The sequence below is a fragment of the Triticum dicoccoides genome, chromosome 5A, assembly GCF_002162155.2.
Source record: "Triticum dicoccoides isolate Atlit2015 ecotype Zavitan chromosome 5A, WEW_v2.0, whole genome shotgun sequence".
NCBI classification, from domain to species: Eukaryota; Viridiplantae; Streptophyta; class Magnoliopsida; order Poales; family Poaceae; genus Triticum; species Triticum dicoccoides.
The window spans coordinates 647,855,029-647,880,291 of NC_041388.1; the positions used below are offsets into that span (position 1 = coordinate 647,855,029).

At 48.4% G+C, this 25,263-nt stretch overlaps 2 protein-coding genes and 1 pseudogene across 2 annotated transcripts; 1 reads left to right on the forward strand and 2 right to left on the reverse strand.

Moving 5' to 3' along the window:
• Positions 1–1,268: 1,268 nt before the first annotated feature.
• Positions 1,269–1,798, reverse strand: LOC119298262 (annotated as a pseudogene).
• A 12,195-nt stretch (positions 1,799–13,993) lies between these two features.
• Positions 13,994–15,395, forward strand: LOC119298263 (protein ELC-like). Its single transcript, XM_037575731.1, has one exon. The coding sequence runs from the start codon at positions 14,240–14,242 to the stop codon at positions 15,188–15,190; it is 951 nt and encodes a 316-aa protein (XP_037431628.1). The 5' UTR covers positions 13,994–14,239; the 3' UTR covers positions 15,191–15,395.
• Positions 15,396–18,511: 3,116 nt separating this feature from the next.
• Positions 18,512–23,208, reverse strand: LOC119303720 (calcium-dependent protein kinase 8-like). Its single transcript, XM_037580856.1, has 8 exons — positions 22,219–23,208; positions 21,634–21,757; positions 21,005–21,148; positions 20,770–20,922; positions 20,433–20,548; positions 20,116–20,283; positions 19,790–20,023; positions 18,512–18,992 (listed from the first exon to the last, which is right to left on the reverse strand). The coding sequence occupies exons 1-8, from the start codon at positions 22,732–22,734 to the stop codon at positions 18,843–18,845; spliced, it is 1,605 nt and encodes a 534-aa protein (XP_037436753.1). The 5' UTR covers positions 22,735–23,208; the 3' UTR covers positions 18,512–18,842.
• Positions 23,209–25,263: the final 2,055 nt, after the last annotated feature.

Here is a 25,263-nt window from a genome sequence, read left to right on the forward strand (position 1 = left end):
TACTGATGAGAAACAAGCATGTATCTAGAAAATCAAACTAAACCAAACATGTCCACGACCAATCACTCCTCCAAATCACCTCAACCACTCTCTCGTTGCCATGAAGAAAATAATTGCCATTGAATGGACTGTATAATCGTGTTTCCTTGTCTTTTTGGAACCAAACAAGGAATAGTATATACTTGTTGTGACATAAAACTATCCAGGATTGGTTTTCCTAAAAATCCTCCACAAACTGGTTTTCTAAAATCTCATGTATAATCATTGATACCCAAACAACCACTAAAAACAAAGAAAGCGCACAAAAACTCCACTCCAGCTCGTGGGGTAGTGTCAACTAAAAAGCGCGCCCGCTCCGCACGACGAACAAATGATGCTGCTGCGTGTTAACAATCCAACGGTCACTAAATTTGACTTGAAGCCAAATGAAAATAATGTGGACAGATCTTTAGCAAATATGTAGATATAAAATCAAAAACAATAAGGCTATTTCAAGATAGACAAAAATATCTCAAATCACATGCGTAAATCAGAAGCTAAGGATGATGTTACCAATCAAAACATCCACTTGACAAATAACAATCCAGTTTCACAAGTATCACCATAGGTTTCTTCTTGCATAATACGAAGTCTAAAAAAGAAAGACAAATAGTAAGCAGTAATTCAACGAAACAGTGTCTAGCTAGGTGCTACTCTTTTTCTACTCAAAAGCCCACTGGTTCTCCTTGCGGATCTCCGCCTCCTCCTCGCGTGTGAATTCATTCTTGATGTTGCAAGTCTTGAGGATCTCCTCCGGAGTCTTTCCCTTGATACCCAAACAACCACTAAAGACAAAGAAAGCGCACAAAAACTCCACTCCAGCTCTTGGGCATAGTGTCAACTAAAACGCACGCCCGCTCCGCATGACAAACAAATGATGCCGCTCCGCACGACGAGCAAATGATGCCGCTGCGCGTTAACGATCCAACGCTGCCAAATGAAAATCATGTCTGACAATTTTTGACATATCTTTACTTCTTTAGCAAATATGTAGATATAAAATCGGAAACAATAAGGCTATTTCAAGATAGCCAAAAATATTTGAAATCACACGCATAAATCAGCTAAGGATGATATTACCAATCAAAATATCCACTTGACAAATAACAATTCAGTTTGACAAGTACCACGATAGGTTTCTTCTTGCATAATACGAAGTCTAAAAAAGAAAGACAAATAGTAAGTAGTAATTCAACGAAACAGTGCCTAGCTAGGTGTTACTCTTTTTTCTACTCAAAAGCCCACTGGTTCTCCTTGCGGATCTCCGCCTCCTCCTCTGGTGTGAAGTCATTCTTAATGTTGAAAGTCTTGCGGATCTCCTCCGGAGTCTTGCCCTTGATCATGTCTGCAACAGTCTGGCAAGTAAGGTCGAGCAATCCCTTGATGTTGAGGTAGTTTGCAGCCAGGATGAGGTCGAAGAGGGTGTTCTGGTCGACCTTGATGAACTCGGCGTCAAAGCTCTTGAGGTCCTCGGTGGGGGCGGCTGCTGCAGTAGAGGTGGAGGAGCTGGCGTCGACGGCGGCGCCAGAGTCAGCCGGTTTGGGGCTGGCCTGGACGTGCTTCTTGCAGTACTCGATGACCTTGGAGAGGATCTTGGAGTCGACGTTGGGGAGCGGGATGCCGTTGTCGGCGCAGTCGTCCTCTATCATGTGGCGAATGGTCTGCGATCCATGGCGACCGCCTCCTCGACCTGAAATTCCTCACCGTCGGAGCTCTTGAGCGTGATCATCTTCTTCTCGCCTTCCTCGGCCGCCATCGATCGAAGGATTGGGAGGCGAAACGAAACCCTGGTTAGTAGCGAAAAGACGCGGCGGCGGAAGAGCGAACGAAAGACACAGGAGCTTCTTTGCGTACGTGTTGGGCTAGGGTGGGGAACCGGGAGGATTTATTGGGGCGGTGAGGCGGGGTCTAGGTTAGACTCGGGGTCGTACTCGTGTCGTATTCATATTCGCCAGGGGGACGACTCGAGTAGGGGCCGGCCTCCTCTAGTAGTTTCCGTTTCCATCTTCGCTAGGGATCGAGTAGATCACGGAGTCAGCCCGTCGGACGGAGCTGCGTGGTCACCTTCGGTGAAGGAGCAGAGGCAGTCCGCGGCAGCCGCGCGAGCGAAAGGACGAGCACCAGCGTCTCTAGGTCGCCTTCGCGGTTGCCCGCTCCATCGCCGCGCGTGGAGGAGCACCGAGTTCGCTCGTCATCGTCTTGCCCGGCCTCGTATGGCGTCCGTCGGCTAGACGTACGCTTGAGTCCCTCGTTGGCCGTGACCGTGAGTGCCTCTTCTCCCTCCCGTCTCAGGTCAATTTAGTGTTGCTCGCTTTCTTGCTGCTGCTGCTGCTTTAACCAATCAATTTTAGGTCAACCAATCAATTTTGATTTGTGTCTTCTTCTTCAGGGTACATTACAGATTTTCCAAAGTTTCCATCTCACCAGAATTTCGCCATTTCAACTAAATTTGCGATGCTTCTATTTAGTTTTGCTGCTACTGTAATCAATCATTTTTTATCTGCTATGCTTGTGTTTTCTTCAGGGTACATTACACATTTCCTAATTTGGCATGTTTTCAAAGAACTAAATTTGCCTTCTCACCTAAATTTGCCTTGTGAACTAAATTCACAATGTGTTTCGGACAACTAAATCCTAGAAAAAATCTTAAATTATCCATGTAATTATTACTGATTCCCAAAGTTGTCATGTTCCCAAACATACAAATATGATCTATAATTCACGAAAAAATATGAAAAAAAAAACAGAATCATGTGTGGAGATCATTATAATCATGTTTTACTACCCATGGCAAACTTTTTTTTGCGAAATTACCCACGGCAAACTTAAAAGTATTTCTAAATTTTCACATGGCAAATTCATAACATTTTTTGTCTCCCATACGTGTGGCAAATTTAGATCTTTTTGCAACACTCCCATGGCAAGCTTTAGTATTTTTTTTCTCTCACTTAACCATAGCAAATTTACTTTATGGGTCATGGCAAATTTGCTTTCTAAAACATTGCAAATTTAGTTTATGGACAATGGCAAATATTTTAACTTCATAGTTACCATTGTAGTAGACAAATAATTGCCCTCATGTTTTGTAAAAAAAATCAGTCAGCCAACTTGTTGTAGTCTTTTCAATATAAATAATATATTGTATTCCACTAATAATCGACCAGCTTCCTTAAGCATATAACTTAAGTATATTTCAACAAGTGATAATTACATGATAATCATGTAAAGTAATTTCATGCATAAATAGATGTATAATTCCATAATAAGGTATTCCAAATATTAGTAATTTCTAGTAATTTGAATATAATTACAGGACACATAATTCCAACGGTACATGCCCAAGTGCTTTCTTTTCTCTACAAAAGGAAAAAAGAAAAACAAATGGCCACAATATTCTTAGTATGCATGAGGTGTTAGCATTAATCTTGTCATATTGATTGTATTTGCATGGAGTGAGTCATCTAGTCTTGTGTATGTGTAGTCAGCCGAATCATTAGCTAGTGAGTTATCTAGTCAATGGTTGCATGCATGGATTAGTTAGTGGGGTACCGAGTCGTGTGCATGTTGGAGTGATTCCAGGGTAGTTAGCTTAGTGTGTGGGTTCGTGAGGTAGTGGCCGAGTGTGCCGGTCAGCCTAGTTTGTGCGTGCGTGAGTTAGTGGATGGGCATGGCCTAGTCTCTTGTGTATAAGTATCACTTGAGTTAATGAGAAAAGATGTAGCCACAGCTGACCAAGAGGAAGGTGTCTTTTGGCAAAGCTATTGCCTCCTTCTTCCTTGGTCCATGCGTGGGTGTGTGTGTGTTTCCTGGAAGTTTCTTCCATGGTATGTGTTTGAGAGAAACCACAAGAGAGAAGGTTGAGCTGTGAGAGACAGCTAAGAAGAAGAAGAAGGCGTTGCGAGAAGGCGGCGCCAACATGAGGGGTCTGTATGGAGGGGGGGCAAGATAGATTCAATTGAGGAGAAGGTTCAGCAATCTCCTAAGTTACTAAGCTCCCTATAGGAATGAAGCCTTTTGGTGTATCGAGCTAGTTTTTGCAGTCATCGCCCCACATATTAGGGAGGGCCTATTCACACGTGAACGTAGCACTCTTATTTTTTGAAATGGATGATATATCCCTGGCCTCTGCATCTGGACGATGCATGCATCCATTTTATTAATTATTCATAAAGACCTTATAAAGTAATACATCAGTATGTCTGAAGCCACCACCTTGACAACACTCCTGTCAGTACTCCTAACCCCTTAATGGAGGGGTGCCAAATGTCCGACCCTAATACCAAATGGACATCGCGCCAAAGCCTAACATCTAAACCTGGATGCCCCAACCATGCCACGATGCCGAATTACCCTAGATACTTGGTAGATGAGAAGGCTGGCAAGGTCGATAGAAATATATTGGATATACATTGTGTTGATGTGTACTTTACTAGTACTCCTAGTAGCACCAGGGTATTAGATACCGGTTCGGTTGCTAAGTGTTAGTAACTCGAAATAAAAGCTACGGAATAAACGGAGACTAGCTAAAGGTGAGCTGACGATATGTGTTGGAAGTGTTTCCAATATTGATATGATCAAGCATCGCTCGCTCCCTCTACCATCGAGATTGGTGTTTGCGTTGAGCATAGACATGATTGGATTATGTCTATCGCAATACGGTTATTCATTTAAGGAGAATAACGGTTACTCTGTTTATTTGAATAATACCTTCAATGGTCTTGCACCTAAAATGAATGGTTCATTGAATCTCGATCGTAGTGATACACATGTTCATGCCAAAAGATAGTAATGATAGTACCACCTACTTGTGGCACTGCCACTTAAGTCATATCGGTATAAAACGCATGAAGAAGCTCCATGTTTATGAATCTTTGGACTCACTCATCTTTGAAAGGTTTGAGACATGCGGACCATGTCTATTGGTGTATATGCATGAAGAAACTCTATACAGATGGATCGTTTGGACTCACTTGATTTTGAATCACTTGAGACATGCAAATCATACCACATGGGCAAGATGACCGAAAGCCTCATTTTCAGTAAAATGAAACTAGAAAGCAACTTGTTGGAAGTAATATATTTTGATGTGTGCAGTCCAATGAGTGCTGAGGCGTGTAGTGGATATCGTTATGTTCTTACTTCACAGATGATTTGAGTAGATGTTGAGTATATTTACTTGATGAATCACGAGTCTGAATTATTGAAAGGTTCAAGTAATTTCAGGGTGAAGTTGAAAGATCGTCGTGACAAGAGGATAAAAGATCTATGATATGATCATAGAGATGAATATCTGAATTACGAGTTTGGCACAAAATTAAGACATTGTGGAAATTGTTTCACAACTAATACAGCCTGGAACACCATAGTGTGATGATGTGTCCGAACATCATAACTGCACCCCATTGGATATGATGCATACCATGATGTCTCTTATCGAATTACCACAATAGTTCATGGGTTAGGCATTAGAGACAACCACATTCACTTTAAATAGGGCACCACGTAATTCCGATGAGATGATACCATATGAACTATGGTTTAGAGAAACCTAAACTGTCATTTCTTAAAAGTTTGGGGCTGCGACGCTTATGTGAAAAAGTTTCAGGCTGATAAGCTCGAACCCAAAGCGGATAAATGCATTTTCATAGGACACCCAAAACAGTTGGGTATACCTCCTGTCTCAGATCCGAAAGCAATAAGGGATTGTTTCTAGAATCGGGTCCTTTCTCGAGGAAAAGTTTCTCTCGAAAGAATTGAGTGGGAGGATGGTGGAGACTTGATGAGGTTATTAAACCGTCTCTTCAACTAGTGTGTGGCAGGGCACAGGAAGTTGTTCCTGTGGCACCTACACCAATTGAAGTGGAAGCTTATGATAGTGATCATGAAACTTCAGATCAAGTCACTACCAAACCTCGTGGGATGACAAGGATGCGTACTACTTCAGAGTGGTACGTAATCCTGTCTTGGAAGTCATGTTGCTAGACAACAATGAACCTACGAGCTATGGAGAAGCGATGGTGGGCCCGGATTCCGATAAATGGCTCGAGGCCATAAAATCCGAGAGAGGATCCATGTATGAAAACAAAGTGTAGACTTTGGTAGAACAGCTCGATGGTCGTAAGGCTGTTGAGTGCAGATGGATTTTAAAAGGAAGACGGACAATGATGGTAAATGTCACCATTAAGAAAGCTCGACTTGTCGTTAAGATGTTTTCCGACAAGTTCAAGGAGTTGACTACGATGAGACTTTCTCACTCGTAGCAATGCTAAGAGTCTGTTGGAATTATATTAGCGATTACTGCATTATTTATGAAATCTTGCAGATAGGATGTCAAAACGTTGTTTCCTCGACGATTTTCTTGAGGAAAGGTTGTATGTAATACAACCGGAAGGTTTTGTTAATCCTGAAAGATGCTAATAAGTATGCAAAGCTCCAACAATCCTTCTAAGGACTGAAGTAAGCATCTCGGAGTTGGAATGTATGCTTTGATGAGATGGTCAAAGATTTTGGGTGTATACAAAGTTTATGAGAAACTTATATTTCCAAAGAAGTGAGTGGGAGCACTATAGAATTTCTGATGAATATATGTTGTTGACATATTGTTGATCAGAAATGACGTAGAATTTCTGGAAAGCATATAGGGTTATTTGGAAAGTGTTTTTCAATGGAAAGCCTGGATTAAGCTACTTGAACATTGAGCATCAAGATCTATAAGGATAGATCAAAACACTTAATGGTACTTTCAAATGAGCACATACCTTGACATGATCTTGAAGGTGTTCAAGATGGACCAGTCAAAGGAGTTCTTGCCTGAGTTGTATGGTATGAAGTTAAGACTTAAAGCTCGACCACGGCAGAAGAAAGAGGAAGGACGAAGGTCGTCCCCTATGCTTTTGTCATAGGCTCTATACGGTATGCCATGCTAAGTACCGCACCTGATGTGTGCCTTGCCACATGTCTGGCAAGAGGGTACAAAGGTAATCTAGGAGTAGATCACCAGATAGCGGTCTAAATTATCCTTAGAGGAATAAGGATATGTTTCTCGGTTATGGAGGTGATAAAGAGTTCGACGTAAAGAGTTACGTCGATGCAAGCTTAACACCTATCCGGATAGCTCTGAGTAGAGATGCCGGATACGTATAATGGAGCAACAATTTAGAATAGCTCCAAGTAGAACAGTTATTTGAAATGGCTCCAAATATAGCGTAGTAGCTGCATCTACAAGATGACATAGAGATTTGCGAAGTACATACGGATCTGAAAGATTCAGACCCGTTGACTATAACATCTCTCACAAGCATAACATGATCAAACCCAGAACTCATCGAGTGTTAATCACATGGTAATGTGAACTAGATTATTGACTCTAGTAAACTTTTTGGGTGTTGGTCACATGGGGATGTGACCTTGAGTGTTAAGCACATATCGATGTGAACTGGATTATTGACTCTAGTGCAAGTGGGAGACTGTTGGAAATATGCCCTAGAGGCAATAATAAATTAGTTATTATAATATTTCCTTGTTCATGATAATTATTTATTATCCATGCTAGAATTGTATTGATAGGAAACTCAGATACATGTGTGGATACATAGACAACACCATGTCCCTAGTAAGCCTCTAGTTGACTAGCTCGTTGATCAATAGATGGTTACGGTTTCCTGACCATGGACATTGGATGTCGTTGATAACGGGATCACATCATTAGGAGAATGATGTGATGGACAAGACCCAATCCTAAGCCTAGCACAAGATCATGTAGTTCGTATGCTAAAGCTTTTCTAAATGTCAAGTATCATTTCCTTAGACCATGAGATTGTGCAACTCCCGGATACCGTAGGAGTGCTTTGGGTGTGCCAAATGTCACAACGTAACTGGGTGGCTATAAAGGTACACTACATGTATCTCCAAAAGTGTCTGTTGGGTTGGCACGAATCGAGACTGGGATTTGTCACTCCGTGTAAACGGAGAGGTATCTCTGGGCCCACTCGGTAGGACATCATCATAATGTGCACAATGTGATCAAGGAGTTGATCACGGGATGATGTGTTACGAAACGAGTAAAGAGACTTGCCGGTAACGAGATTGAACAAGGTATCGGGATACCGACGATCGAATCTCGGGCAAGTATCGTACCGATAGACAAAGGGAATTGTATACGGGATTGATTAAGTCCTTGACATCGTGGTTCATCCGATGAGATCATCGTGGAACATGTGGGAGCCAACATGTGTATCCAGATCCCGCTGTTGGTTATTGACCGGAGAGTCATCTCGGTCATGTCTGCATGTCTCCCGAACCCGTAGGGTCTACACACTTAAGGTTCGGTGACGCTAGGGTTATAGAGATATTAGTATGCGGTAACCTGAAAGTTGTTCAGAGTCCCGGATGAGATCCCGGACATCACGAGGAGTTCCGGAATGGTCCGGAGGTAAAGAATTATATATAGGAAGTGCTATTTCGGCCATCGGGACAAGTTTCGGGGTCACCGGTATTGTACCGGGACCACCGGAAGGGTTCCGGGGGTCCACCGGGTGGGGCCACCTGCCTCGGGGGGCCACATGGGCTGTAGGGGTGTGCGCCTTGGCCTACATGGGCCAAGGGCACCAGCCCCAAGAGGCCCATGCGCCAAGAGAGCAAGAAAGGAAGAGTCCTAAAAGGGGAAGGCACCTCCTAGGTGCCTTGGGGGGGATGGACTCCTCCCTTGGCCGCACCCTTCCTTGGAGGAAGGGCCAAGGCTGCGCCCTCCCTCTCCCTTGGCCCTATATATAGTGGGGGGAAGGGAGGGCAACCATACCGAAGCCCTGGCGCCTCCCTCTCCCTCCCATGACACATCTCCCTCCTCCCGCAGCGCTTGGCGAAGCCCTGTTGGAATCCCGCTACTTCCACCACCACGCCGTCGTGCTGCTGGATCTCCATCAACCTCTCCTCCCCCCCTTGATGGATCAAGAAGGAGGAGACGTCGCTGCTCCGTACGTGTGTTGAACGCGGAGGTGCCGTCCGTTCGGCGCTAGGATCATCGGTGATTTGGATCACGACGAGTACGACTCCATCAACCCCGTTCTCTTGAACGCTTCCGCGCGCGATCTACAACGGTATGTAGATCCACTCCTCCCTCGTTGCTAGATGACTCCATAGATTGATCTTAGTGACACGTAGGAAAATTTTGAATTATTGCTACATTCCCCAACAAGAATGCCACCATCGTTCTATCCGGGAGACCTAGATCTAGGGTCCCCCCCCCCCCCGAGCATCCCTGAGCCTGATGACGCAAACTGCAACGACGATGCTTGACAAGGAAACGACATCAAAGACGCTGCCATCGTCCGTAATCACCGTAGTCAATGCAATTTTCATCGGCAGTTGCGCCACCAGGCGTGTGCCGCCGACGATGTTGGTCCCTTCAACCGAAGAAACTCCAAAACGATGCCCTAAAGAGGGACTACGACGTAAAAGCACCGCCAGCGCTCAATCCCAAAGAGGTCTAGGGTTTCCCCTGGATTTGCCTGCGCTGTCAAGGACTAAACAAGGGTGGAATCCCGCAGATCCACCCAATTGTCGACGTGTCGCACCCGCCACCGTGCCCACCGCGACCCGAAGATCAAGCCCACGCCTGGGCCCAGATCCGGCCGCGCCGCCGCCGTCCCTAGCGACCGCTACGCCCCAGACCTTGAAGCCGCCTGCCGCGGAGGTACGGGGTCGCCGAAGCCTCGCCACCACCCATCGTGACGCCCGGCCGCACGCCACACTCCAGCCCGGGGGCGCCGGCCCGCGCCAGCCCCTCACGAGCGGGAGGGTCCCGAGTCCCCACTGCCACCTTCGACGGCAAGGCTTCGCTTGGCAGCGCCATCGGGCGGCAACGAGGGAGGAGGACGAGAAGAGGGGGAGGCGGGCCGACAGGATCTGGGGGCCTCCCAGCCGCCACACGGGGGACGACTCGGGAGCGGGCAAACATAGCACTCTTACACTGATTTGTAGATAAATCTTTAAATTTTGAACATTTACATTCATGAATATTTCTAGAATTTGGAGCTTCTTTTGGAATCCACTAATATTTTATAAACTCATGATTTTTCAAGTTCGAGAACATTTTTGAATTTTCGAAATTCACAAACATTATCTATGAACATTTTCTTCAAATCCATAAACATACTTCAAATTCACAAACATTTTTATATATTTTTAGTTCGTTAACTTTTTTTATAGTTTGGCACATCTTAAATATTCTCTCTATCTTTTTTTAATGTTCCTTTCTCTTTACTTTTTTTCTCGACTTCTTCACATGGGCCTAGGCCCAATAGGGCAACTAGCCAGCCAACCAAAGTGAGCATAGGGCGTGCGCATTTGGTCCTCCTTCGACGCGGTGTGCACGGAATAGGACCTCTCTCACATCTGGGTTATTTCATTGAGAGGGAGGGGAGAACTGGTTTTCTGCTTCGTGCTTTTGTTATGGGGTGGCTCCACCTTGCTAGTTTTGCATCGAGCGGTCTGGCCACCACTTTCTCCGTCTTCCCTGTTAGGCTCCCTAGACAATGGATTCGTAGTAGAAGAACGAGGGCGTGCTAGGAAAAAGCTAGAACCGGATGGCAAGTTAAGGGTGTGAGGCGACCGGTTTTGAAGTTGGAGGTTGAATCTTAAACTGAGGCCCTGTTCGGCCATCCTCCGCGGAGCGGAGCGCGCGGAGCAGCGTTTAATCAACTCCGCAGATTATAACTGGATTGCTGCTCCGCTCCGGCGCGGAGCCGCAGAGCGGAGGGAATCCGAACGCGGCTTGAGTGTCAAGTTGAGGGCTATAATTTTCCGCAAAAAAATAAAAAAAAATGAGGGCTATAATGTGGACCAAAGGCGACTCGACCGGCGCGCTGTGCCCAAAACCCCATCCCCAATCGATCTGAGCAGAACCCCATCCCCAATCGATTTCCCCGACGGCGGCACCTGACGCGATGTGGGCGTGCCGATCGTTTCTCCGTCGACCCAACCCCCTGAGCATCCCTCGTACCCTCCGACCAGCTATCGACCGTCAGGACGCAAACCAGAGGACGACGGTTCATGGCAAGAACCATCTGACCGCATCACCACGGAGGCACGTCTCGGACGCCGCCAACAGGGATCCGCATCACCCGGCCGCGGCGACGACGACGACGAGGCGGCATCTGTACGTGGTGCTGGCAAGCACGAGTACGGCATCTACAAGCTGGACGTCGGCGGCGATCTGGACGGCGACCACGACGTCGGCTCCGACCCTGACTCTGCCCGCCGTCTTCCCGATCCCGCCGTCATCCGCGTGGAAGTGCCAACCGCCATAGAAGATCTAGCCGCACGGTTCGCCGCCCTGGGCAGCTGCATCATCACCACGGGCTCCAGCCCAAACACTTACGGCCTAAGGGAAGAGCACTACGGCGTCACCTTGGTCTACGACACCGACACGGCGGCGCTCTCGGTCGCGTGCAACGTCCCCAAAGGCCTGCGCGACGGCTTCCGCGAGGCCGTGGCCGCCGGGGGCAGGCTGTACGCGTTCGAGGACGTGACGGAGCTGCACGACGAACGCGGCTGGGAGATCGAGCCCCTTCGGCCCTGCCCGGGAGGCATGCACTGCATGACCACGGACCGCGGCAGGGACGCCGACGAGAGCCGGTGGTGCTGGCTGCCTTTCTCCGGCTCCTCGCGGTGCTTCTGGAGCGCCGACCCTGAGTCGCCCCCCTTCTTCCCCGAGGCGATGGTGGCGCACGCGGAGGCCGGGCGCGCCATCTTCGTGTCCGCAAGCGCGTTTCACAACGACGTCCGGACCTTCTCCTACGACACGGCGAGAGACGACTGGACGCGCTGCGGCGGCTGGGCGTTGCCGTTCGTAGGCCGCGCCGGCTACGACGCCGAGCTGGACGCCTGGATCGGGCTCCACCGTAAGGGCTACGACACGGACGGGCACCTCTGTGTCTGCCGCGTTCCAGTTCCGACGAGCGACCTCGACCGGACCCCGCAACCGCAGTGGAAGATCGGCGGGGAGAAGGTGATCCTCGAGCACCCGGACTGGAGGCACGTCGACGCCAAGCTCGTGCACATGGCCGAGCGCGGCCAGCACTGCCTCGTCGAGCGCCTGCGACGCGAGGGGACCGACGAGAAGGAGAGCCTGCCCGACGGCGACGAGTGTCTGCTAGTGGTGACCACGTTTCAAGTCAAGTACGGCGACGACGGGGAGCTCGTCACGAGCGCGGACCGCCGGTACGCCCGCACTTACAAGGTGTCGCGGTACCGTGATGACTTTGAGGTTGCAGCCTTCTGGATATGACTCGTTCCAAATTTCGTTGATTAGTCGGCCGCTTTAGATGGTTGATCAGTCGTTGATTAGTAGCAGTGTCGTTGAAAAGCTGGTGGAATTGCGAGGTTAAACTCTGCACGCCGGCCGCTTTCAGTGTCACGTTCTAGCTGTCGGCAGTTTTCGTTTTCAACTGTTAAAAGTTTGAATCTTGATGCAAGCTAGCTCGGACTATGACGTGCCGAGCAAGGATGTGAAGACATCCCTCAACGCGGCAAACCTGAAGAACAAGCCATGTTTAGTTTTGTAACATGAGGGCATCTTCAACGCCGATCCGTAAATTTGCTCTCGCACCCGTCCGCAGACAGGGGAGATCAATCCGCGACACTGATTTCGGAGGACGCCGTCCTATGCTGTCCGCATACATTTCAACGACTATTTGAACTAACCGAACGAAATTCATGGAAACATGGCGGAATTCATATAAACCGAACAAAATTTTCATTACATTTTGAGCATTTTTATATAAACCGGACGAAAATCATTACTTTTTAAATTTTATACAAACCGGACTAAAACCTACTCTAAACCTAATATAAATGATCGTCGGCGCCCTTCCCCCATGCCCGGTCATGAGCCTCGAGAACAGAAGCTCCGGCTATTGCCTTCACCTTCTCTAGGTCCACCACGGCGCACTCCAACTCCGCCTTCATAACCTCCATCTCCGGAGCCCCGGAAAGTGAAGATGTCCACCTCCACGTCGCCGCCAAGCGACTAATCGGTTGTCGATGTTCAGCCCACCAAGCTTGGTTTCAACAGGAGGGGAGGAGCGGTGGCCTTCTTGGGACCCATACGGCGGTGACCTACCATGCACTATTCTTCCTCGCTGCAGGCGGTGCCCGTAGACATGTTGGCTTCGTGGTAGTGGCGACGGGGCGCGGCCTTGGCGGGGTCGGGCATGTCCTCCCCGTCATCACTCTTGCCCCACACCTCGTCTGCAGCCTCGTCGAACTCCTTGTAGATGGCCTTAAGTTCCGCCTAATGCCGGCAATAACGCCAGCGAGCGAGGCAGATCTCGCGGGGGGGAGCGGTGGGACTCGAGCAGCCTCGCATGCCCCGCCATGTCCACGTCCGGCGCAATCACCCTGCTGGCGGTGAGCTGCTCCTCCGCCTGCTAATGCTCTTCGAGGAGCCGGAGGTTGTCGACTTGCGCCTCACGAAACTGCTGCTCCCCGCTTCTCCCGCACCGTGTCCATGTAATGGGCATGGGCCTCACTGATGATCATGCTGCAATGCACCGGCGAGGGTGGCGCCATCTTGTCCTCCGCCACGTCCTCCATGGTGACGACGGCGACCTCGGCCTGCGTGCCGGGAACTTGCCTATTTGTTCAGAGAACAAGCACCCCCGGCACCCCTAAGATAGACCCAGAGGTCGGCTGCTTCCCGGTGAGCCGGCGACTGTTGCACCTGCACCTCCCGCACCTCTTTCTTCCCAAATAGAAATCGACTAGCCCTAGTTTAATTTTCAGGCGTGCAGCTAAACTGGTTTCCTATACATTCATGACAATTCATGTTGATAGGACCGTGATCGAGGGAATAAACCCGGCTATAATGCTTTGCCAGGTGGAGGAAGAAACTTTTCTTGTAAAATCTTGCATTCAACAGATCGACATGTTTGAGCGTCGCGTTCTGGATATGACTTGTTGCAATTGTTGATTAGCAATAGCAATGTCGTTGAACAGTTGGCGGAATTGTGAGGTTACGCCCCGCACGCCTGCCGCTCTCGGTGTCGCGTTCTACGTGTCGGTAGTTTTCCGAATCCTGACTTCTTCCCCCCCAACGCGGCCTACCTGGAGAACAAACCAAACACAATTTTCCAATAAGAAACCGTACGTACGTGCCGGCTGCGCCGTTGCGATCCATCCATCTATTCCTGTGCTGTGATCGATGGCTCCTCCCGCGCCGCCGGCGAGCGGCGCGCAGCACCAGTTCCCCGACACGGCGCTGCCCTACGCCGACGACGTCAAGTGGCTCGTCCCCGACCACCTCGCCACGCTCGCCGAGGCCTTCCCCTCGCTCCGCCCCAGGACCGCCCTCTTCACCCACGACGACGGCCGCGCCGCGCGCCTGCTCCAGGCCGCCGGCACCATCCCGATCGCCCACGCGGGGGGCTCCTATGACCTCCCCGCCGTCGTCTGGCTACCGGAGCGCTACCCGCGGTGCCCGCCCCTCGTCTTCCTCTCGCCGGCCCGCGGCACGGTCCTCAGAACCGACCACCCCCTCGTCGACCGTTCGGGCCTCGTCGCCGCCGCCGACGCCCCGTATCTCCGCTCCTGGGCGTTCCCGTCCTCCAACCTGCGGGACCTCGTCCGGTCCCTCTCCCACGCCTTCGGCATCGACCCGCCCCTCCTCCCCGCCGAGGTCGCCTACAGGCGCGACGCCCTCGCCGCCATGGCCTGCGCCGACGTGGCCGCCCTGCACGCCGCGAGCGAGGCCGAGGTCGAAGCGCTGTTCGCCGTGCAGGCCGAGCTGCGCGGGCGGGGCAAGGCGGCGGACGGCCTGGTGCGCCGGGCCGGGGAGGAGGTGGACGCGCTGGAGCGCCGGCTGCAGGACGTGACGGTGGCCGCGTACGCCCTGGAGGCCTGGGTCGCGGCGAACCGGACGACGGTGGCCGCGCACGGCGACGCGCAGGCGGGGGCGGCAGTTCAGCCCGCGGACGCGCTCTCGGTGCAGCGGCTCGAGTGCGCGGCCATGGATCTGGCGCTGGAGGACACCATGTACGCGCTGGACGAGGCGGTGCAGCACGGGACCGTGCCGTTCAGCGGCTACCTCCGGAGCGTGCGCGCGCTGGCGCGGGAGCAGTTCTTCGAGCGTGCTCTCTGGACCAAACTTTGCTAGGTAGGAAGGTTTTTTTCTTCCATGGAATGGAAGCAAACCTTCAGTCTTAATTATCTTCAGATACAGAAAATTTCAGAGACCTGATTCTGCCGATGTACTATGTGGTTCCACGTGCGTTTGCTAGTTGTATATACTGCACCTATGATGCAAACATTTTCTACTCTTAGAACAGACATACTGAAAAAATAACCGCCGTTTTACTGTTTTCTTTTGCCTCCTTTCTATATAAAGATAAGGTACGTTATGAACGTACTAAGCGCAACTCTAACGGACACCTTAAAAGAGGCATACTGAAAAAATAACCACCCGCTTAGTGTTTGGTGCATATAAAAAACTCAAAAGTAGGAAAATATAGGTTTTGCTCACTAGAGAGGAACCCGAGAACAATAGCAAAGACATCTGAATTTGGGAGGTTTATAGAAGAAAAAAACCTAAAAACTAAAAAGTGCGCGCGCTATTTGGACATCTCGAGCGGCCGCTCTGTCACACACATGCATGTGTATTTTTTTTGTCTCATAGTGCATGTTGGTGCTGGCATTAAATGTGTTCACACTAGTCCCATCAATTAGAGAAACAGATCCATATACTTTTATTTCGGGATTTCAAATTCTTTTAAAACCGTATCTTTTAAACCACACGTCAGAATTCAGTCATGTTTTCATCGTTGGATTCATCGCGGCGAGATCTTTGAAACTAGATCCGCATGGATATGTTTCGACAAAAAAATTTTGATGCCAACTTTGGTGCTATATTGTGCAACTAAAATACTGCATTGTGCAACTTTAGCACTACATGGTGCAACTTTTTTTAGAATCAGTTGGCTTGTAATTTATTCTAATTGTACACACATTGATGTTTTAATTGGCTTATAGTGTAGTCTAGTTGCACACACATTAATGTTTAGTTGCCAGCAGAACTAGTTGCACACACATATGCTCAGTTGGTTTGTAATTTAGTCTAATTACACACATATTGATGTTTAGTTGGCAGGACACTAGTTGCACACACATATGCGTAATTGACGCCGCAATGTAGTCTAGTTGCACACACATTGATATTTAGTTGACAGGACTAGTTACACACATATATGCTCAGTTGGCGCGGCAATGTAGTCTAGTTGCACACACATTGATGTTTAGTTGGCAGGACTATTGGCACACACATATACTCAGTTGGCAAGGGAATGTAGTCTAGTTGCACACACATTGATGTTTAGTTGACAGAAATACTATTGACACACACATATGCTCAGTTGGCACGGCATGTAGTCTAGTTGCACACATATTGATGTTTAGTTGGCAGAAAGACTAGTTCGTTGAAACATACCCATGCGGGATCTAGTTTTGAAGAGCACGTCGCGAAGATTCCAACTGTGAAAACAGATCGCAATTCTGATGTGCGGATTAAAAGTTATGTATTTTTAAAATTCTGAAACCACAGATAAATGCATAGGAGAACAAAGTGCATACACCGAAAGATATGGCTGTGTTGCTATTTAATACGTTGCGGGAAAATGGATTAGACGAGAAAGATTTTCTAATTATGAGAAGGGACAAAAAATTTCCTTAAATAACCGGTTGCTCGCTAATCATACTGGGTGGCTGGACGCCGGCTAGACGCGTCCAAAAAAAAATAAGGCCGCTATCACAAAGCTAAAGCAAATGAAGATAAAGCCCTCCGGAAAGCGGGACATAAGCTGCAGGTATGCCCAAATTTTCTGCATATCCTATTGAAACAATCTGAAGATAAGGTGCATCATTCAGATGGCAAGATTCTTAAGAATTGAAGGTAACGAGTCAAAACGAAAAGGGCAACGCCTTACCGTCCAAACTATTAGAACCACCGGAAAAAATAAGCCATGGTAATACATAGAAGTCGATAGGAAATGAGAAGTATATTAGGATACGCTGCAAATTGAACAAATAAAGCAGATCAGATGTAGAGAAAGTAATGGTGGAGCTATGTGAAGCCCGAGAACCAAATCGATAGGAAATGAAAAGAACATTAGAATACATTGCAAATTGGACAAATAAAGCAGATCATATGTAGAAAAAGTACCAGTAGAACTATGTGATACATGGCGGCGACAAATAAAGCAGATCAAATTGGACAAATAAAGTGGTTGTTTCCCAACTGGGTTGCCATGCTTCTTGGTTCGAGGCGCGGCGACCAAGATCTCTTCCTCGACTATATGAAGGTTGTCATGAGATACACCAACGTCCAAGGGCTCGTAGATGCAGTGTCCATGAAGGTTGCTATGTCGCTCTGGCACAAGCTACAAGTGAAGTTAACGCAGAGTTGCACTAAGACGACGACAACGACTTACAGATCGTCTCCTGCCAGCACTGCAACCTCGCCGCTGTCCTCCTCCCATCATTGACATCGATGAAGACGAAGACAAAGACGAAGAAGATGTTCAGGAGCTGCCAAATATTGCCCAAGTCAAGCAAGAGGTACGACGCTTAGGACGCTTACTAGGGCATGTGCCTAAGTGAAACTGACTGAAACTGAAAGTTTTAGTTTCATCAGTTATCGTTAGTGTCAGTTATGTTCAGTGTTTCCAAGTTTCAGGTTCAGGTTTAGTTTCAGTGACTTGAAAACATTGTCGGACTATCTGTGTAATTCTATCTGTGGTGCCTCCTATGTGAAACAGAAACTGCCTTAATGCTATGTAATATATGTGTGTTTGGATGTTGTTTAAATTTCATGCAGGAATTGAAGATACTCAGAACTAGCTTCCAACAACAAAATTGCAAGTAGGGGATGCAACCATTTAGGATGAAAAAGACAGAAATAAACTTGTGGGATCCTACTTGTGTACAGATCATAGGACCGACACTTATATACTTCAACTAAAGGAGCGACCTGTTGGTTCACCAAACCCCGACTCAGTATCACACGTTCTCCAGGTCCAAAGGGGTCCAGTGCCCAACCACCGACTCCTCCCGGAATTGCGTTATCGGAGGCAAGCCAGGAACAGTCAGAACCTGACTTCTGAATTTGAAATCACTGCTTATGCAAGGTATTGGGCATACAAGAACAATCTGCAGTATTAGCATGATGAGGAAGGGTTATTTTGCAAACTAAGCATAGGCCAGATGGCTAGGCTCCATGTAGGGGAACATGTTCATTCAGATTGAAGTGCTCACAGTGATGATGAATTCTGTACTGTGTTTCTGAAGAATTCCCACGCACGACCAAATAACCTGTCACGGCAGAAACTTGCATCTATTTGCCGTGTTGTCTGACAAACCGGAACCTCTGCGTCCCACAATGCCGGTTCGACTCAGCAAAACCGTCAGCACTCGGCAGCAAAGGTGAAAAGCCAAGACTCCTCTGTTAAGCATTTCCCATGCTACCTTTTTACATTACACTGCAAACGATTGTACTACTTACAAGCTATCTTCTTTACAAACAACAAAGAATCGAGTGGTAGCTGCATTTACCGTGTGAAAGAAACAAAGAACCGGAGAAAGAAATGAGCCGGTGAAATCTGACGACAAAACCCCGGCACAGCGAAACAACATGACACTCCATGGTCAATATATACCCCGCCCGCGCCTCGGGGCGATCACCATCAATGGTTCTGCTCGACAGAGCACTCGGTGTGAGAAACAGAGCACCCCTTCTGTTTCTTACATCTCTGCTTGGTCTACTTCTGGTCGTCGCTGATGGACCCATCCTTGTGCAGCTTCAGGCTGAGGTTGCTGAACCTCTGCCTCGAGTACTGCCGGGATGCCTTCCTCCAGTCCGTCCCCGCCTTCATCATCGCCGCAAACTCGTCGTAGCTTATCTTCCCGTCCTGTAATGTCCAAAGATCACGATACGCACATCGATGTCAGGTTGAATTTAAGGGGGTTGAACAAGTCAAGCTTGCAGCTTTCAACCGCAAATTGTATGTTACATCATATCATTATCCTTGTGACCTGGTCTGGCTGGTAAGTCGTTTACTTTGCAATGTCTAGTACTGTACTATTCTTGACTGTCTGGTATGCCTTTGATCCTAAGGGAGGTTGAACAAGTCATATACTCCCTCCATTTCTAAATATAAGTATTTTTAGATATTTCAATACAAACTACATACGGATGTATATAGACATATTTTAGAGTGTAGATTCACTCATTTTGCTCCGTATGTATTCCCTTATTGGGATCTCTAAAAAAGACTTCTATTTAGGAACGGAGGGAGTATGTTGCTACTTTCAACTGTTATTTCCTTTATATCAAATCCTGTTAGGTTAAACGTTATCCTTGTCTGGCAGGTATGTCGCTTATTTTATAGCGTCCAGTACTACCATTGACTGTCCGGTATGACTTTGATTCTATAACATATTATTATAGATGCAATGATAGCAGCCGCCAATATTTTAGTTAGCCAGAGGGAATCCTTTAAAAGAACAAGTCTTGCAGCAACATTTGAATTCTGACCGCCGGCATGGGTCATGCATGTGGAACCATTCCAGAAACTAATATTCAAATCAGTTTTCAGTAGTAGGTTGGTTTCAGTTTTCAGTGGTAGATAAGTCATTAGCATATGTTCTGACTTCTGATAAAGATGTTGTACAGTTTAGTGGGTTGTGAAGGTATGAGAGGGCTGACCTTGTCTGTATCTACATCATGAATGATGCCATTGATAATGTCTTCATCGCAAGCTCCATCCACCTCATCAGTCAAAGCCACTCTAAGCTCTTCAATCTCTATGTACCCACTCTTATCTTGGTCGAAGTATGAGAAAGCCTTTTGGATATGCTCATCATTGCCTATTTTTCTCACATGGATAGACACCGCAACGAATTCCCCATAATCAAGGGTGCCGTTTTTATCAACATCAGCCTGCAAAAGCAAATGTAAGTAACTACCTTTAGACCTCTCAAAAACCAGACTATATTTTTATATGTAGTAGAATTTTTTGTTCAGTAACTCACAGCATCCATCAACATCTGAAGATCTGAATCATGCATTTTGTTTCCGAGTTTACGAAGTCCAGCCTTGAACTCCTCAAAGGTTAGTTGGCCCTTATTGTTTATGTCCATGCTATCAAACATTTTCTTTATGTCAGCTACTTCTTCTAAGGACAAATGCTCTGCAATCACCTGCAAGGGTTAAAGCATATGAGTTGGTTTAACTAGAGAAGCGTTCGAAATGTGACTTTTATTTTATGACATCAATTCTGATTAAATTTTTTGTTCAGTGAGGACACTGATGTACTTGGAACTTGGAGCTACCATGTAATGAGTCTTACCCTTAAGGCTTTCTTCTTTAATTTGTTCATTGCAGAAAATTGCTGCAGTCTTGCTCGGACAGTGTCGCCAAGTTGAATGTCAGGATTCTTTTTGGAATCGTGTAACCATGGATGTTCTGCACATGCAACCAACAATGTCACAAAAGAAATAGGAGAACTGTCTGATAGATGCAATTGGTATAACCATGTCAGTTCATATTCATCAACTGCTCACGGCTAGGACATAAAACAGGCATATCACCGCATAAGATACAATCACAATTCACCATTCGAATGAGAGTGAGAAAGCATTATGTATGTTATTACGCAATGGAAAAGGAAACACCATAATGCTCACCAAGTACTTGTGCTGCAGTAAGCCGTGTGATTGGATTTGGATCCAGCATCCGCCTGACAAGATCTTTAGCAGGCTCAGATACTCTGGGCCACGGGTCTCTTTTGAAATCTACCACAGAGCGTATAATTGCCTGTGCTACTCCTTGTTCAGTTTCTGCACAACATAACAGGAATTTGTAAGGTGATTTATAAGTTCCCCGCAACATACATTCAGTCTATTCCAGGAAGGTAAGTACCTGCCCAAAATGGTGGCACACCACAAAGAAGTATGTAAAGTATAACTCCTGCACTCCAGACATCGATTTCAGGGCCATAATTGCGCTTCAAAACCTCTGGGGCCATGTAGTATGGACTGCCTACGATTTCGCTAAACCGTTCACCTGCATACAGAAGCCATCATCGATGATGAGTAACCCTTCAGTTCTGCGGCAAAAATGTCATGCATATATTCTCAACAAACTGTATCAACAAAATCAGCTCCATTTTGCAGGGATGGGAAATCAAGCACTAAAATACAGTGGGAAATCTATTATATCACTTAATACGAGTTTTAATATTTGCTTTGAGAGGCTTGAAATTACTACATGGATCAGAGAAGAAAAATGGGAAGATCTACATCGCTTAAAGGACAGACCCAGTGCATAGAAGCTCCCACACAAGGTGGGGTCTGGGGAGGGATTATAGGAACCTAGTCTTACCCCTGCAAAGTGCAATGCAGAGAGGCTGGTTCGAACCCAGGACCTCTTGGCACAAGTGGGGAGGACTTCACCACTGCGCCAGGCAGATCTACATCGCTTATTTTAGCAAATCTAGATCATAAGGTGCAAAGGTATGTTACTGAGCACCAGGTGTCTGCTGAGCATACCAGGCCTGAAGAACACAGATAGCCCAAAATCAATTGCCTTCAGAGGAGAACTCTCCTTCTTGTTTGCATATAAGAAGTTTTCCGGTTTGAGGTCCCGATGGATGACACCATTTCTGTGGCACATCTGTCACCATAGAATAGCAAAGCAAGAGTACATGTCAGATACTCGGAGGTCACAAAACAATCCAATGATGCAAGAAACTGATGCAAACTCATGATGCAAAGGCTGGATGAACATATGCTTAGAAATCAGGATGCTCCTTAAAGCAATTTCACTAATTGCCAGTTCGGTTAAACGTTTAACACAAATGAAACCAATCCCCATGGTTTACCAGGTTATCGATCCGGAACAACTGAACAATTAAATTAAGTTCTGAAGCTCAGCTAAGCTGAAAGCTAACATGAGTTCCTCTTCTTTACTAATCTATGCTAAATTCATGAACACAAAGCTGCCAGTGGTAGCAACTAAAACTATTAACATAGCTTGAGCAATAGCCGACAATTCTTCTCATAACTGAACTAATATATGGCATAACAAGCAGTACTAGTGCTTAGCGAGCAAGAGAAGCAAGCTGCCTTGTTTACCTGGACGACCTCGACGATGGTGCGGGTGACGGCGGCGGCGGCGCGCTCGGTGTAGTGTCCCCGGGCGACGATCCTGTCGAAGAGCTCGCCGCCCTCGCAGAGCTCCATGACGAGGTGCACGGCGTCCTCGTCCTCGTAGGCGGCGCTGAGGCTGACGATGTTGGGGTGCGGCGGCATGTGGCGCATGATCTCCACCTCGCGGCGCACGTCCTCGACGTCGACGGGGGTGCGCAGCTTGCGCTTGGAGATGGACTTGCAGGCCATCCGCGCGCCCGTGGCGGCGTCGGTGCAGAGGTAGGTGACGCCGAACTCGCCGCGGCCGAGCTCGCCGCCCAGCACGTACTTGTCGTCCAGGTCCCGGCCCGTGGGGTCCCGCAGCACCACCAGCCCCGCCCGCGCCGGCGGCGCCCCCGCGCCGCGGTTGTACGCGACGGTGTAGGGGTTGGCCTTGGGCTTCCTCCTGTTCTTCCCCCGGTCGCCACCCTGCGTCGACGGCGCGCCGCAGCAGTTCCCCATGGCGCCTAGCTACGGCCGCGGAGCGGGCTGATTCGGGGGCGGGCGGCCGGCGGCGAGAGCTAGATTCAGCGGAGGAGGCGGCGGCGACGGCTATGGAGGAAAATAAAAGAAAATCGAGGGGGGAATTCCTGAGCGGTTTGTATGTAGCGCTGCTGCCTGGGAGGGGGCTGGCGTGTGGGCTGGGGCGGGGAGTCCGCGGACTCCGGCCGGCTGGATGCGCCCCACTTCTAGAAGAAGCCAGCCATGAACAGCAGCGCACCGCGACCTTTACCACCAAGCAAAGATGAAATCTTTGTGGCGTGGCTCACTGGAGACGGTAATGATGGTGGTATGGTATGAAGATCCAGCCTTTAGGGTCGGAGATTTTGTGCGAATTTGAGAGGGATTAAGTTAAGCAGCAGCAGCGTGGGGGGTGGTGGTGTGAGGAGGAGGAGGAGGAGGATGGGGCAGTTGGTGCCGTGGTTCTAGAAGTTGGGCAGTTGTTGTCCGGGAAACAGCACAACCGCCCTCGTTTTTGTTTCGAAAGTCCACACGCATGGAATTTCCATGCCATATTCTGAATTTCTGATGTCTTCTTCACATTATAATATGGCTAACTTTAGTGGTTTATAACTAGAAAATGTCGGCTAAAACGATACCCCTGCCTGTGGAAATCTCTCTTTTTGAAAGAGGATGTTTGTGGAATGGTGTGAGATTAGCATAGGATTAGCGAGGGAATTTGCTGGTGCTGTTTTATAGGACGACCGTTTTGTGCTAATTCGAGTGGTGGTTAGCTGGCGGAGGCGCATTGGACTTGAAAAAATAAAGTAAAGTGAAGGGGGCCTAGCATGATGGGAGTAGAAAAATGGGAGCGGGACTTTTTGTGCAGCTGGACCAGACGGCGACAAGCGGCGAAGAAAACGGGCTTGGACGTTGGGTGAGCGCGATAGCGAGATCATCCCGTCAAGTACGCAGTTGGCGGATAAAAATCTTATTACGGACGAGTCGTCTGATTATTCTACCGGTGGTTTAATCCCATCTCCGCCGGTCGTCCTCTGACCGGGAGCGGCGGCGTTGCTTGACGGGATCAACGATGGGTGAGCAGGTAGGTGTGCAGGGAAACGGAGGGTGGTGGGGTTGAGTTCAGACTTCAGACTCCACAACGGCCGCGGGAAAATCAGTTACTCCCTTCGTTCTGAATTATTTGTCGCAGTTATGGATGTATCTAGATGTATTTTAGTTCTAGATACATCCATTTCTGCGACGAGTAATTTGGAACGGAGGGAGTAGGTAGCTACAGTGAGTTTATGCTTGAGGCTCTCTCCACTCTCCGAAGAGGGAAAAAGAAAAGACTAATTCTTGGTTTTTATAAATAATATAATATGATAAAAAAGACCAGCTCGTGGTCTAGTTCACTTTGTGTTTACGTGTGCTGCATCGTTTTGATCTGAGTCCGTTCCTTCCATATACCGTAATAGTAGTACTACTACTACTGTACTAGTCCACAGCAGTTAATGACATACTGGTACTGGTCGGTGTTTTCATAATTTTCTTGAAAGGGGTCCGGTTCTTGCTTCCCCCCGTTTTCCTTCTTCGGCTACGGTACGAGCGGAACGAGCACGTCGCCCCAAACTGGCCAGGACACGGAAGATGCGAAAACGGGAAATCCCACGAACACGGGTGTCCCGGAAGTATACCTGGCCATACCCCAGGCCCGGGCCCGGCCCGGCCTGGCCATCGGGCCTGTTTTTTGGACCCGAGCCCGGCCTGAACATGTAAAAGCCTGTCGGGCTCCGGGCTGGCCCGGCCCAACCTTCAGAAAAACGCAAAAATGACGGGCCCAAGTCCGGCCCGGCCCGATCATCGGGCTTAAATCTAGGCCCGAGCCCGGCCCAGGAGCAGCGTCGGGCCGGGCCGGGTTGAGCTTTTTCGGGCCGGGCTTTCCATGGCTAGGTATACCCGGGAGTATACCTGGCCAAAACTCGGGCTGGGCCTAGCCAAGCCCGAGTCAAAAAACCTAGGCCCGAGCCCGGCCCGAACTCATAAAAGCTCGATGGGTCTCGGGCCTCGGGCCTCAGGCTAGGCCTCTTTAGGAAATTGCAAAAATGAGGGGCCCGGCCTTCGGGCTGAAAATCTAGGCCCGAGCACGGCCCGGAAGCAGCGTCGGGCCAGGTCGGGTCGAGCTTTTTCGGGCCGGGTTGGGTCGGGTTTTCCATGGCCAGGTATACCCGGGAGACACGTATGGTAGATTTGGCCGACGGGCGGCAGATCGCCGACGACGCGTACCCGTGCCTTCCTAGCCAACTCATTAGCTGCGAAACCAAGGCCCATGTTCGGTGTCGCTCCGCTCCACAATTCCGCTTCCGGAGTTGGTGAAGCTGCAGTTCAAAATGACACAGTTGCGATTTTCTCGCTCTGCATATTCCGGAAATTGGTGAATTACCGAACATGATCTAAAACTTCACGGAGAGAAAGCTACTCCCTCTATATATAGTTATAGTGTCAAAAATGATCTTATATAGTATGGAACGTAGAGAATAGCATTTTACG